Source organism: Panthera leo, chromosome B2, assembly GCF_018350215.1.
Source record: "Panthera leo isolate Ple1 chromosome B2, P.leo_Ple1_pat1.1, whole genome shotgun sequence".
Lineage (NCBI taxonomy): Eukaryota > Metazoa > Chordata > Mammalia > Carnivora > Felidae > Panthera > Panthera leo.
In genome coordinates, this window is record NC_056683.1 from 108644675 (window position 1) to 108658934 (window position 14260).

At 35.3% G+C, this 14260-nt stretch overlaps 1 protein-coding gene and 1 long non-coding RNA gene across 5 annotated transcripts in view; one reads left to right on the forward strand and one right to left on the reverse strand.

Annotated features, from left to right (window-relative positions):
- The window catches only part of LOC122220344, an 87028-nt gene extending 73923 nt beyond the window's left edge, over window positions 1–13105 (forward strand). Inside the window, exon 4 of the long non-coding RNA XR_006202809.1 lies at window positions 13018–13105. This is a non-coding gene — a long non-coding RNA (uncharacterized LOC122220344). The remainder of the gene's footprint in view (window positions 1–13017) is intronic.
- TBC1D32 (TBC1 domain family member 32) overlaps window positions 1–14260 on the reverse strand; it is a 200423-nt gene that overhangs the window by 62067 nt on the left and 124096 nt on the right. For all 4 annotated transcript variants that reach the window (XM_042939719.1, XM_042939718.1, XM_042939716.1 and 1 more), the window contains 3 exons: window positions 12259–12381; window positions 10841–10949; window positions 10052–10145 (listed from right to left, as the gene is read on the reverse strand). In XM_042939719.1, coding sequence (XP_042795653.1) covers window positions 10052–10145; window positions 10841–10949; window positions 12259–12381 — 326 coding nt within the window. The remainder of the gene's footprint in view (window positions 1–10051; window positions 10146–10840; window positions 10950–12258; window positions 12382–14260) is intronic.

The following is a 14260-nucleotide window of genomic DNA, read 5'->3' on the forward strand; positions in this document are numbered from 1 at the left end:
TTCCACAGTAGGTATACAGAATACAGATAGAACCTAGATTGCTGATTATTTTACAATGCAGCCTGAATAAACATTATAAAAGTAACTTAAAAATGAATATAGGATGCTAGAAAGGGAAGAACAGCAAAGTCCTCACATTCAGATGTCTAATGCTTCTGATAACGAGAGTATTTTATCCAATCCCTCAAGCCATTTCTATTTCTCAGTATGAACGTACTGAATTTCACTTCTCTTTAGAGAAAGAAGTCCCATCCTGAACACACAAAAATGGAATGTAGTAGAGAAGACTAGCCACCTAGGGGTATAACAATAACTTGTAGGAGGTCTAAGTTTAGCTTAAAAAACAATCTGTTTTATCTTATGATCTGTTCCACATGGAAAGAATATTATGAGTCAATCTCCAGTCTCTTGATACACTAACCAGTACTGGCTTTTATCCATAATACAACTCTCCTTTCTCCCACTCCCCCCACTTTTTTTTTTTTTATTTATTATTTTTTAATTTGAATTCAAGTTAGTTAACATAGAGTGTAGTACCGGTTTCAGGAGTAGAACCCAGTGATTCATCACTTACTTAACACCCAGTACTCACCCCAACAAGTGCTCTCCTTAACACCCATCACACATTTAGCCCATCCCCACCTACCTCCCCTCCAGAAACACTCAGTATTTTTTCTCTGTATTTAAGAGTCTCTTAAGGTTTGCCTCCCTCTCTTGTTTTCTTATTCTTCCCTTTCCCTATGTTCAACTGTTGTTTCCCAAATTTCACATATGAATGAAATCACATGTTTGTCTTTCTCTGACTTATTTCGCTTAGCATAATACACTCTAGTTCCATCCACATTGTTGTGAATGCCAAGATTTCATTCTTCTTGATCACCAAGTAATATTCCATTGTGTGTGTGTGTTTTCTTAGGAAACATGTCTATTCATGTCTTCTGCCAATTTCTTCATGGATTATTTGTTTTTCAGGTGTTGAGTTTGATAAGGTCTTTATAAGTTTTGAATTACTAATCCTTTATCTGATATATCATTTTATCTTTTCCCATTCCATGGATTGCCTTTTAGTTTTGTTGTTTCCTCTGTCGTGCAGAAGCTTTTTATCTTGATGAGGTCCCAATAGTTCGTTTTGCTTTTGTTTCCCTTGCCTCCAGAGACATGTCTAGTAAGAAGTTGCTGCAACCTAGGTCAAAGAGGTTGCTGCCTGTATTCTTCTGTAGGATTCTGGTAGTTTCCTGACTCAATTTAGGTCTTTCATCCACTTTGAATTTATTTTTGTGTATGGTATAAGAAAGTGGTCCTGTTTCATTCTTCTGCATGTCACTGTCCAGTTTTCCCAGCACCATTTGCTGAAGAGACTTTTTTCCATTGGATACTCTTTCCTACTTTGTCAAAGATTAGTTGGCCATACATTTGTGGGTCCATTTCTGAGTGCTCTTCTGTTCCATTGACTTACATGTTTGTTTCTGTACACTGTCTTGATTGCAGCTTTGTTTTTTGTTTTTGTTTTTTTCCTTTATGATTGCAGCTTTGTAATACAGCTTCCAGTTAAGAACTGTGATGCCTCCAACTTTGGTTTTCTTTTTCAACACTACTTTGGCTATTTGGGGTCTTTTATAGTTCCATACAAATTTTAGAATTGTTTGTCTTAGCTCTGGGAAGAATGCTGGTGTTATTTTGATAGGAATTGTACTGAATGTATAGACTGCTTTGGATGAATAGATATTTTAACAATATTTGTTCTTCCAATCCGTGAGCATGGTCTGTTTCTCCATTTCTTTGTATTTTCTTCAGTTTTTTTCATACGCTTTCTATAGTTTCCTATACAAATCTTTTACCTCTTTGATTAGGTTTATTCCTAGATATCTTAGAGTTTGGGGTACAATTATAAATGGGATCAATTCCTTGATTTCACTTTCTGCTGCTTCATCCTTGGTGTACAGAAATGCAACTGATTTCTGTACGTTGACTTTATATCCTGCAACTTTGCCAATTCATAATCAGTTCTAGCAGTTTTTTGGTAGAGTCTTTTGGGTTTTCCATGCAGAGTATCCTGTCAACTGGAAAGACTGAAAGTCTTCTTTCTTGCCAAATGACTAGGACTTCCAGTACTATATTAAACAACAGAGTGAGAGTGGACATCTCTGTCGCGTTCCTGACCTTAGGGGAAAGCTCCCATTGAGGAGGATATCAGCTGTGGGTCTCTTGTATATGGCCTTTATGATGTTGAGGTATGTTCCTTTTCTCCCTACCTTCATGAGGGTTTTTATCAAGAAATGATTCTGTATTTTGTCAAATGCTTTTTCTGCATCTATTAAGAGGGTCATATGGTTCTTTTATCCTTTTTTATTAATGTTGTGTATCACATTGATTGATTTGCAAATATTGAACCAGCCCTGCAGCCAGGAGTAAATCCCACTTGATCATGGTGAATAATTGTTTTAATGTACTGTTGGATTTGATTTGTTAGTATCTTGTTGAGAATTTTTTCATCCAAGTTCATCAGGGATATTGGACTATAAATTCTCCTTTCTGGTGGGGTTTTTCTCTGGCTTTGGTATCAAGGTAATGCTGGCTTCACAGAATGAGCCTGGAAGCTTTCCTTCCATTTCTATTTTTTGGAACAGCTTGAGAAGAATAGGTATTATATATCTTCTATTAAATATCTGGTAGATTTCCCCTGGAGAGCCATCTGGCCCAGGACTCTTCTGTGTTGGGAGATTTTTGATAACTGAATCAATTCCTTTGCTAGTTATGGGCCTGTTCAAATTTTGTATTTCTTCCTGTTTGAGTTTTGACAGTGTTAGTGTCTAGGAATTTTTCCATTTTATTGGCATATAATTTTTCATAGTATTCTCTAATAATTATATTTCTGTGGTATTGGTTGTAATATCTTTCATTCATGATTTTATATATTTAGGTCATCTCTCTTTTCTTTTTGGTAAGTCTGGCTAGGGGTTTACCAATTTTGTTTATTCCTTCAAAAAAACAGCTTTTAGCTTCATTGATATGTTCTGTTTTTTGTTTGTATATTGTTTATTTCTGCTCTAATCTTTAGAATTTCCCTTCTTCTGCTGACTTTGGGCTTCATTTGCTTCTCTTTTTCTAGCTCCTTTAGATGTAAGGTTAGCTTGTGTATTTGGGACCTTTCTTCCTTCTTGAGATAGGCCTGAATTGCAATGTACTTTCCACTTATGACTGCCTTTGCTATATCCCAAAGGGTTCGGACTGTCATGTTTTCATTTGCTTCCATTTTTTTAAACTTCTTTAATTTCCTGGTTGACCTGTTCATTCTCTAGTAGTATGTTCTTTAATCTCCATGTATTTGAGGACTTTGCAAATTTTTTCATGTGGTTGATTTCAAGTTTCATACTGTTTTGATCTGAAAATATGAAAGGTATGATCTCCATTTTTTTGTACCTGTTGAGGGCTGATTTGTGACCCAGTATATGATCTATTCTGGAGAATGTTCTATGTACACTCAAGAATGTGTATTCTGCTACTTCAGGATGAAATGTTCTAAACATATCTGTTAAGTCCGACCAATCCAGTGTGTCATTCAAACCTATTGTTTCCTTGTTGATTTTCTGCTTAGATGATGTGTCCATTGCTGTAAGTGGGGTGCTGAAGCCGCCTACTATTATATGAGTTTATGTTTGTGACTAATTGATTTATATATTTGGATACCATCAAGTTGGGGGCACAAATATATACAACTGTTAAATCTTGATGGATGGACCCCTTAATTATTATATAATGCTCTTCTTCATTCATCTCTTGTTACAGTCTTTATTTTAAAATCTAATTAGTGATATAAGTATGGCTACTCCAGTTATCTTTTGACATCCTTCAGCATGACTGATGGTTCTCCATCCCCTCACTTTCAATGCAGGTGTCTTTGGGTCTAAATGAGTCTTTTGTGCATAGCATATAGATGGATCTCGTTTTATCTATTCTGATATCCTATGTCTTTTGATTAGAGCAGTTAGTCCATTTATATTCAGAGTGATTATTGAGATATGGATTTAGTGCCATTGTGTTACCTGTAGAGCTGGTGTCTCTGGTGGTGTTCTCTGTTCCTCTGTAGTCTTAGTTGCTTTGCTCTTTTTTTTTTTTTTCCTGCACTCAGAGTGTCCCCCTTAAAATTTCTTGTAAGGGCCAGTTTAGTGGTCACAAATTCCTTTAGTTTTTGTTTGTCTGGGAAACTCTTTCTGTCTCCTATTCTGAATGACAGCTTTGCTGGATAAAGAAGTCTTGGCTACACATTTTTCCCATTCAACATATTAAATGTTTCCTGCCGCTCCCTTCTGGCCTGCCAAATTTCAGTGGACTGGTCTTCTGCTAACATTATATATCTATCCTTAGGTTAAGGACCTTTCGTCTTTAGCTTCTTTCAGGATTCTCTATCTTTGTATTTTGTAAGTTTCACTCTGATATGTCATGGTGTTGAGCTGTTTTTGTTGTTTGAGGAGCGTTCTCTGTGTCTCTTGGACTTGAATGCTTGTTTCCTTCCCCAGATTAGGGAAGTTCTCAGCTATAAATTGTTCAAATAAACCTTCTGCCCCTTTTTCCCCACTCTTCTTCTTATGGGGCTCCTATGATATGAATATTGTTTTGTTTTATGGAATCACTAAGTTCTCCAAGTTTCCCCTGATCTAATAATTATATCTCCCTTTTTTTCAGCTTCATTATTTTCCATAATTTTATCTTCTACATTACCTATTCTCTCCTCTGCTTTTTAAATCCTTATTGTCACTGTATCCAGTCAGTACTGCATCTCAGTTATAGCACTGTTTATTTCAGCCTGACTAGTTTTTAGGTCTTTGATCTCTGCAGCAAGGGTTTCCCTCGTGTCTTCTATGTTTTTTTCAAGCCCAGCTATTACTCTTATGAATGTTGTTCTAAATTCTTGTTCAGATATATTGCTTATATCTGTTTTGAGCCAAGTCCCTAGCTTTGATTCCTTCTTAAACCTTCTTTTGGGGAGAGTTCCTCTATCTTGTCATTTTGGCTAAGTTTCTGTTGTTTGTATGTTTTAAAAGCTTGGTGTGTTTCCTGTACCCGAGAGTGCTGCTATATTAAAAAGGGGTCATACACTGCCCAGGGCCTGGCACTTCAGGAAGTATTTTTGGTGTATGCTGTGTACACTCTGCTGTTGTGTTTTGGCTGCTCTTTCCCACTGGTCAGTCCTCCGCAGAGGGATGAGGAAAGCCCAGAGTCCCCCTACTTCTCAGCCATCTTAACTCCAACCCTCTCCTTTTTTTTTCTTCTGCACAGGTAATAGTAAGTAACTACACTAACAAACTTCTTCCTATTTGTCTAAACTCTCAGGTGACAGAGTGATGATATTCCAAGTTATTTCTACTACATGGAAGAGAATTCTTTTGTGTAAGATTATTTATATATGTTTACATATATGTGGTATACACACACATGCACATATGTGTACACATATCATGTGCATGCTTATATATATGTAATGTACATGTGTGTATATATATATATATATATATATATATATATATATATACACACATACATAATATTAATCACTAGCTTTTAAAGGTCTTTTACATTTTAGTATTATGACCCTAAAAACATGCACAATGAAAAATAACTGAACCAGATGATGTCTAAAGATTCTTATTTACAGATGAAGATAAATTATCTAAGAGCTAACACTAATGCCAATGAGCTAACAAGAAGCAATTTAACAGATGAGGAGATGCTAACTGTAGCAAGGAGGATAAATCTAGAAGCTGGGAGACAAATGAGAGGATGTCACCATGTGCACACAACCGAAGTGATTTTTCCCCCACAACAATGAAATGCTATCCCAAAATTTTGCAGTGTTAATGACAACTAAAACAACACCTATCAGAATAAATAAATCATTACTTTCAAATCAAAAAAGCAAAATGGGAAGTGTAAGAACTCTTGCCTTCAAAATAGCTGTCTTGAAGTGTTATAAGCTTAAACATATTTAAAACTGTACAATGTTTAATTTATTGAACTGTATTTGACCAGAAACATTACTTTCAATTTAGCTTTATACCTGTCAGAAATGCACTTGGCTCCATTTTTCTCACTGAGTTCACAGAGATATATATCCCTGTGATGTATATCCTAGGCTATCCACTGGTGCCTACATCATTTGCTCCTGCTTAACAAAAACCAGGATCACTATTACTAGGAGGAGGTATTAGTTATTGCCATTAATAATGAATAATGTCTTAGTCAAACACTTGTGTCTTAGGGATAAACAGAAAGACCATAGAAGCTGTCGTCCATTATGGTAGGGAAATACAGAATTAAGTAAAGAGATTTAAAATGGTACAACACTAAAACAGAGCACTGACAGGGTTTCAATTAGAGGAGTAATGTAATGCAATCCACATTTCAATAGCAGTATTCTGGCCACTGTATTGAGAACAGATTGAATACTTAGCAGGTTACCGCAATAAGACAGGTGAGAAATGAGGGTTGTAGTGCATGAGTGAAAGTGATTTCAGATACCCAGAGTCAAGAGCATTTGCTGACAGATTAGATGTGGGTATGAAGACAAAAAGAAGTGAAAGAATGCCTTCAGGTTTACTGCCTACAGAATTAGAAGCACAAAGTTGCCATTTCTGAAATGAGTAAGAAAACCAAAGGAACAGACTTTGAGGGAGTATCAGAAGTTTATCTCAGACTTATTAGGTTTGATGTGATTATTAACCTTCCCAGCAGAGGTGTCTAGTAGGCAGTTGCATATGAATGCAGAGTTCACAGGGCAGAGATAGGGTTAAAGATATAAATCTGATAGCCATCAGCATACTGGACAGTATTCATGAGATGAGATCTTACCAAGAGTAAGTATAGCTAGAAAAATAGGCAAGTAAGAACTGAGCCCTGGGGCACTCCTAAATTTAGAGGTTAGAGAGAAGTGAAAGATGAAAAAAAAAAAAGAGAGAGAGAGACAAAAGAATTTGCCAGAAACATGGGAGGAAAATCCAATCAGGTATTTTCTAGAAGCCAAGTAAAGAAAGAGTTTCAAAAGAAAGGGAGGGAGCGAATATGTTGAGTAATAATGCTAGGTCTAGTAGGATGCAGACTGATCTATGCAGTAGATTTAATCATGGTGGAATGGTAGGGGTTAAAGCCTGGTTAGCTTTGTGAGTTCAAGTGGGTTCAAGAGAGAATGAAAAGAGTTAATGGAGTAACAAGATTAGACAACTTCTTCAAAGAAATTTGCAGTAAAAAGAAATGGAAAAGTGCATTCAAAAAAAGATATTTTAAATATGGCAGAATTAACAGCATGCTTGTTGGCTCATGAAAAATCTACATTGGAGAGCCATCCCAACACCCAAAACAACAGCAATAAAGGAAAAGGGAGACCTGTTAGAAACAGTATCTTTGAGAAGAGGATGGAATGTAGTGCAAGACATGGGGAAGACATGCTTTGTAATAAGCAAACTGGCAGTTTATTCATAGTAATGGAAAACCTAAACTGATATAGATGCAGCTAAGTGAGTTGGTGTATATCAGGAGCACATGGAAGCTTTTTTCTATTTCTATTTCCTCAGTAACCTTAAAAACAAAATTATCATCTGACAGGATGGATGAGGATGAGGTGAGGAAGGTTTGATGAGAGAGAAGATTTTAAAATGGTCATCCAGGAGAGTATAGACCTGGGGACACAATGTATGACTGCCTGGAAGTATGATGGGCCCACTTAAGGTTAATAACCATCTGCAGTTATCTTCTGGGCTAGACACAGATTCTGTCATGACTCCCTTTTCTAAATCACTCACAAAAGAAGAGCAGGGAGTAAAATTTTATTCCTCTGAGCACCAATTCCTAGGAATTGATGATATATCTTTTCAGGGAAGTGTCCATTTGATCTTTTTTTTTTTTTTTTTTTAAATTTCTGTCTGCCTCATTCTGTTTAAAAAGATAAGGCACATTTTATTTAGGTATTATTTTTTTTTAAGTTTACTTATTTTGAGAGAGAGATGGAGAGCACGCACATGCAGGAGAGAGAGAGGGACAGAATCCCAAGCAGCTCTGTGCTGTCAGCCCAGAGCCTAACACCAGGCTCGAACCCACGAACCATGAGATCATGACCTGAGCTGAAACCAAGAGTTGGATGCTCAACCAACTGAGCCACCTAGGTGCCACATAAGGCATATTTTTTAAATCAAACTATTTTGAAGAACCAAATTATCAAACATGACAGTCACATAATAAACTGATAATGACTGAATTTGTTGCTCCAAAAATTAATATTTGTTTCTAAGCGAAACTTAGCAAAGATAACAATGCTTTATCATAACAAGGAAAAAAATCAGGAAAAGGGTTGAGGCACCAAGAATGGATCATGTAGATCTATCATCTTATCTCCAATACCTAGGGAAGCACATGAGAAAAATGTGAAATACAGAAATGAGGGGGCAAATAAGTGACGGAAAAGACTGAAAGTACAATAGGAAAGCATGAGAGTAACAGACTGAGAAAGGTTTGGGTTCACTGAAAGATGGGACTCAAAAAGTGGGAAAAGTGTTCAAAAATGGTACTCTCTCAAGAGTTTCTTCTTGAAAAATAACTTATATCACTCACACATCTCTGAAAGCAGTAGATTATGTAGCACAAAAATGAGGAAAACAAAGGCGGAATTTTGAAAGTGCATTATAAAGACAAATATTAAAAACTTTAAAAAGCTCCCTCGGGGGCGCCTGGGTGGCTCAGTCGGTTGAGCGGCCGACTTCGGCTCAGGTCATGATCTCGCGGTTCGTGAGTTCGAGCCCCGCGTCGGGCTCTGTGCTGACAGCTCGGAGCCTGGAGCCTGTTTCCGATTCTGTGTCTCCCTCTCTCTGACCCTCCCCCGTTCATGCTCTGTCTCTCTCTGTCTCAAAAATAAATAAACGTTAAAAAAATTTAAAAAATAAAAATAAAAAGCTCCCTCGTGTTCTTTCTCTTTCCCTAACTTCCCAGTAGATAGAAAACACACACACACACACACACACACACACACACACACACACACACACACACAAATTTTTGTCTCTACCCAATTGTGAGATATATAATGTATATCTCAAACATTGGATAGAGACAAAACAATGCATATCAATTGATGGCTTCTATTAATTGTTTTAAAGCAAGTAAATGCAGAGAAAAATAAAAGGCAAATGAAGTCTCACGCAGAAACATTTTTTCAACAATCACTCCATAAAATCTTAACTTATGTTAATCTTATACATAATGCTATTTTTTTCCAATGCAACTCTAATGGTATTAAAGGTGATAGCACTGATATAAACTTTAAAATCTCAAATTAAGTGTTTCATCATATATATTCATATCTCATCTTAGAATTCTCTAGTCTAAAACTGAATTTTCATTGCTCTCCCCATAAGCTCTTGAGCTCCACTGACCTTATGGTTGAATTTGGCTTACCAGTTGTCCTCTGGCCACGCTTGCCAAATCTTACACATCCTTTAAACTACTTCTTGTTTTACCCCCAAAACACCTATTTCACATCTTGCTTTAAACACTAATTTTCTTTGGAAGGGTATTTGGCATTTATGTTATCCTAGTAGGCTACACATTTGTCTATTTAGTTCCTATCACACTATATACCACACAATTATCTAATTACTTGAATGTATTCTCTAAAAATTCATGAATTCCTCTAAGGTAAATATTTGAACTTTTATTAAATTTATATAATTTATATTATATTTATATTTCAAGTCTTGACGACACAGAACTTATGTATGGCACACAGATACCAAAAAATATTGCTGTGCTAAATAAAGTTCTATGTATCTAGAATTTATCAAAAACCATAATTCTTTCTTTTAATAAAAAAAAACATTCTGTTAAGAATTATTCAGTACCATACTCATAATTTAGTAAGAAATTTACAAAGAAATAGGCATAAGTGGATCCATATATACAAGCTGAATGATAAGCAGTTATTAATCTCCTATAATAATACTTTATCTTTTTTTAAATTATAACCACAAAAGCACTAAAATAATGTGATATTAGATTGTAAACATTGTACCTAGTTTTAGATCAGCATTTTTTGTAACTTCTGACAGGTAGCAGTTTGGTAAAGGATATGATGAAAACATTGGCCAAGGATAAGGATCATCACCCTAAACAAGAAGACAGATAACTTTAGGAAGTAATATTAAATACTGAAGCTTAAGGCTTTTTGAAACTGGCTTTTGTTTCATATATACTAGAGTTGTAGCCTAACTAATCAAAAAGTGTTTGCTAATTACAACTCTATTCTCTAAAGGATATTAACTAAAATTAAATGTAGTAGAAATGACATTTACACAAGCACTAAAGACAAACATATGGTAACTTGTTCTAGCAACCAGGACCGATAATGATGGCTTTAGTATATTTTTTTTCCATGAAAGGAAAATTACAGTCTTCAGAAGAAACCTGTATTTCCTATACTGAAATCGGAAACAAACACAAAAAACAAAACTCTATCTTGTGTTGTCAATCATTTCTCTTTTTCCCAGATTGACAAAAAAAAAACATACTTAAACAAACAAAACCTTCAAGAGAAAGCCAAAGTCTATGAATACTGATGGAAGGAGAGGTACTCAATATTGCTAATTAAGTACCAAACACATATTCATCTAATAAAAATTAGGTATCATGAAAAAGACATTGAATATGATGTCATAGACACAGGAAAATGACAACTTTTAATGAAACAACACAAACTAGCTCTAACGACCACCCCTTGTCATGAATATTGGTTTCATTTCAAAGTGTTTATTTGTATCCTAAAGTTTTTCTAGTAATCAAAATTCCTCTTTATCCCACTCACCTTCTGTAGTACCCTTGGTGGCAGAATTCGTTCCATAGGCCCACCAATCAAATTTATTCTAACAAGAACATGATTTCTCTCTACAGATAAGCCATCAATTATAAAATCCCTGAAAAAAAAATACCAATTTTGTTTTCTGGTTTTTTTTTTTTTTACCAATTTCATTTTCTTAATCAAATATGATTTAATTCTAATATTAAATCAGTGGAATGTAAAAAGAAAATTTTCTATAGAAAAGTCTGGAAAATGGATTATTAACAATTAGTGCTTAAAAAGAGCTTAAATTCACTTTATCTTATAGCTTTGTCATAAAGCAAAGAATTGGTGGAGATATAACTGATACAATGAAATAAATGTTATTAATAAAATATTTTCTTGTCAAATGTTACTGCATTTAAAGAAATGGAATTAAGGTCTACATTATTTCCATGATTCTATCACATTTTAATTAGGGTTCCCTTACTAGAACCCAGTGCCTTAAACTCAAAATCTAAATGTTGCTTTTGAGCAGATTCCACACTTCCTGCAGCTGTTAATATCATCCTTTTCTACCAAATCTAGGGAATCCAGTAATGTGCCTGGTCTTCTATAATTTTCCAAAACCCAGCTAGAATGGAAGCACATTTTTTTTTTTTTTAAATCACAGACATGAGGGGCACCTGGGCGGCTCAGTCAGCTAAGTGGTCGTCTCTGGGTCTTGGTTCAGGTCATGATCTCATAGTTTGTGAGTTTGAGCCCCACATTGGGCACTGCTGACAGTGCGGAGCCTCCTTGGGATTCCCACTCTCACCTTCTCTCTCCATCCCTCCTGCATTCTCCCTCACACTCTCTCTCTCTCAAAATAAATTTAAATAAATAAATAAATAAACAGAAAACAATACCAGCTATTGAATATGTATTCAATAAATGTCAGCCAAATTGAGGTAATGAAAAATATAATAGAAAAAGATCATCAAAATATTACCATAACCTCATTTTGCAATAACCAGAATTTATGACTATGAACTAACATAATTCAGAGAATGGAGTAAAGAGTAATTCTACAAAGGACATGAAATCAAACATTTTGTTTATTGGGTCATCTTACACATGCACACTGAATTTAAAGGTGATACAACTTTATCGAACCATTAATAAAGTTAGTCTTAAAAAAAAACAAAAACAAAAAAACCTAAACTAAACAACAACTTAGAAAGCAGTACTATTCAAGACTTCCCCACGAACATCTATCACTATCTTTCTGATGGTGATGTTTCTGTTTTAATTGCTTTTTACTCTTATTTAAATCTATTGAATTCAGACAGTGGAAAAACATTAAACTATATACACAAAATTACATCTTAACAGAGCATCTGTAAAGAAAACTATTGTTAATATGTCTTAACAGGGCTTGAGCAGGGGGTGTTGTTTGTTTTTACCTGTGGCTTTCAGAGTTCTCTAAGATATTTTCTTCTTGAGCATTCAGTAACACTTCAGATACTTGATACTGAGCCTCCAATAGGAGAAGAGTGTCTAGATCACAGCATAGCACACCTAATAACCTATATAAAAAGGAAGAATAAAAGCAGATTTTATAAAATAGATCTTATAAGTTTAGAAACTACTTTCTTGGTAGGTATCTCAAAGTAACATCTACACATGGGAATACAAATTTTATAAGAAAGATCACATAGTTACTTCAAAAACATTTGTAATCATTTTGATTAGTAATCTACTACAAAAGTTTTTCTCATTGGAATATTATTTAAAGACCATAGACAATTTCTATTCTAGTTTTTTAAAATTATCTAAATCTAGGAATAGTAAGTTTTCAACTACTAATTAAAAAAGTAGATAGGGAACATTAGTAAATCCATAAAAACTACAAATTGTCACCACTTTTTATTCAGCAACTAATTACATAAGGAATGACATAATCATTTTGCTACCAGGAAATGTTCATTAGGGTGAAGTGTCAATGGCTAATTTTATAATTCTCAGATAAAGCTGAGAACACCATATCATACTGATCTATCTCTAAATACAAATGATTTCCACTTGTCTCTCAACACTGCTAAAATGGAAATCATGTGGCTCCTACTGTGACACAAGAGGACATACACTGCACAATCTATGAAATATTCTTGCTGAGAAAACTGAATGAACCTGAAACTAACCAACAATTATTACACTGTCAGTTTACAGGAAATATAAAAATCAGAGAAATGTTAAAAGATGACCACAAGAAGGAAACAGCAACCAAATCCAGAATTTAGAGAATCCCACACATTATTATATATTATTTCTTCAGAAAAAAAGGATATAAAAAAGGGATAAGGTAACTTAAAAATTAAAAGCAAAATATCAAGCAAATGTGAAGACTTTGTTCTGATTGTGATTCAGACAAAAACTATAAAGTGCATTTGTAGTCTCATGGGAAAATATGGGTTAGGTACTAGATGAGATCAGGGAAATGGTGCTGATTTTGTTAGATGTTAACAGTGACAAAGTAGTAATGCTTTTTTTTTTATATATAAACAGACTTTATATGTTAGAGATACATAATGAATTGTTCATAGGTAAAATGGCATATCTGGAATTTGCTTTAAAGTACTTTAAGAAAAGGGGCACCTGGGTGGCTCAGTCCAGTCAGTTAAGCATCTGCCTTTGGCTCAGGTCATGATCTCATGGTTTGTGGGTTCCAGCCCTGCGTAGAGCTCTGTGTTGACAGTTCAGAGTCTGGAGCCTACTTCAGATTCTGTGTCCCCTCTCTTTCTGGCCCTCTCCAGTTTGTTCTGTGTCTCCCTGTAAGGGTTAAATTGTAGTATAGGGCTAACGCTTAGCTTGAAAGATAACAACTTTGTTCTGACACTGAAGGTCAAAAGATAACAGCCTTGCTTTTACTCTTGTAAATCATAGTTCATACTCTTGTGAATCAGGCTTTACCAATGAAGGAAACAAAAGCTCAAAAAAAGAGCATCAGAGACAAGGTCAAGGAGATCCACTGGTTGCAACTTAGCGGCAGAAAGTCTAAAATAATCACCTCATTTGATAACTGTTTCTAACTCACCTGGGAACTGTTTCTCTGTTCTGTTCCCAGATAATGATAAAACGATGTGATCGGCTTTAAAAACTCTGTACCCCGGCTGTTCGGGGCCAACACTCTTATCAAAAGTGTTGGTCACGATCGGTCGGCCTTGCCTCTCATTGTAATAAACTTTGTTGCGACTGTCACTGGTGCCCGTAGCATTATGTTTCAGGAGTCGTGTGGATGCAACACCCCTCTGTCTCTTAAAAACATATACACATTAAAAAAAAAAAAATTAAGTACTGAAGAAAGGGGCGCCTGGTTGGCTCAGTCGGTTAAGTGACCAACTTCGCTCAGGTCTGATCTCACAGTTCGTGGGTTCCAGCCTCACATCAGGCTCTGTGCTGACAGCT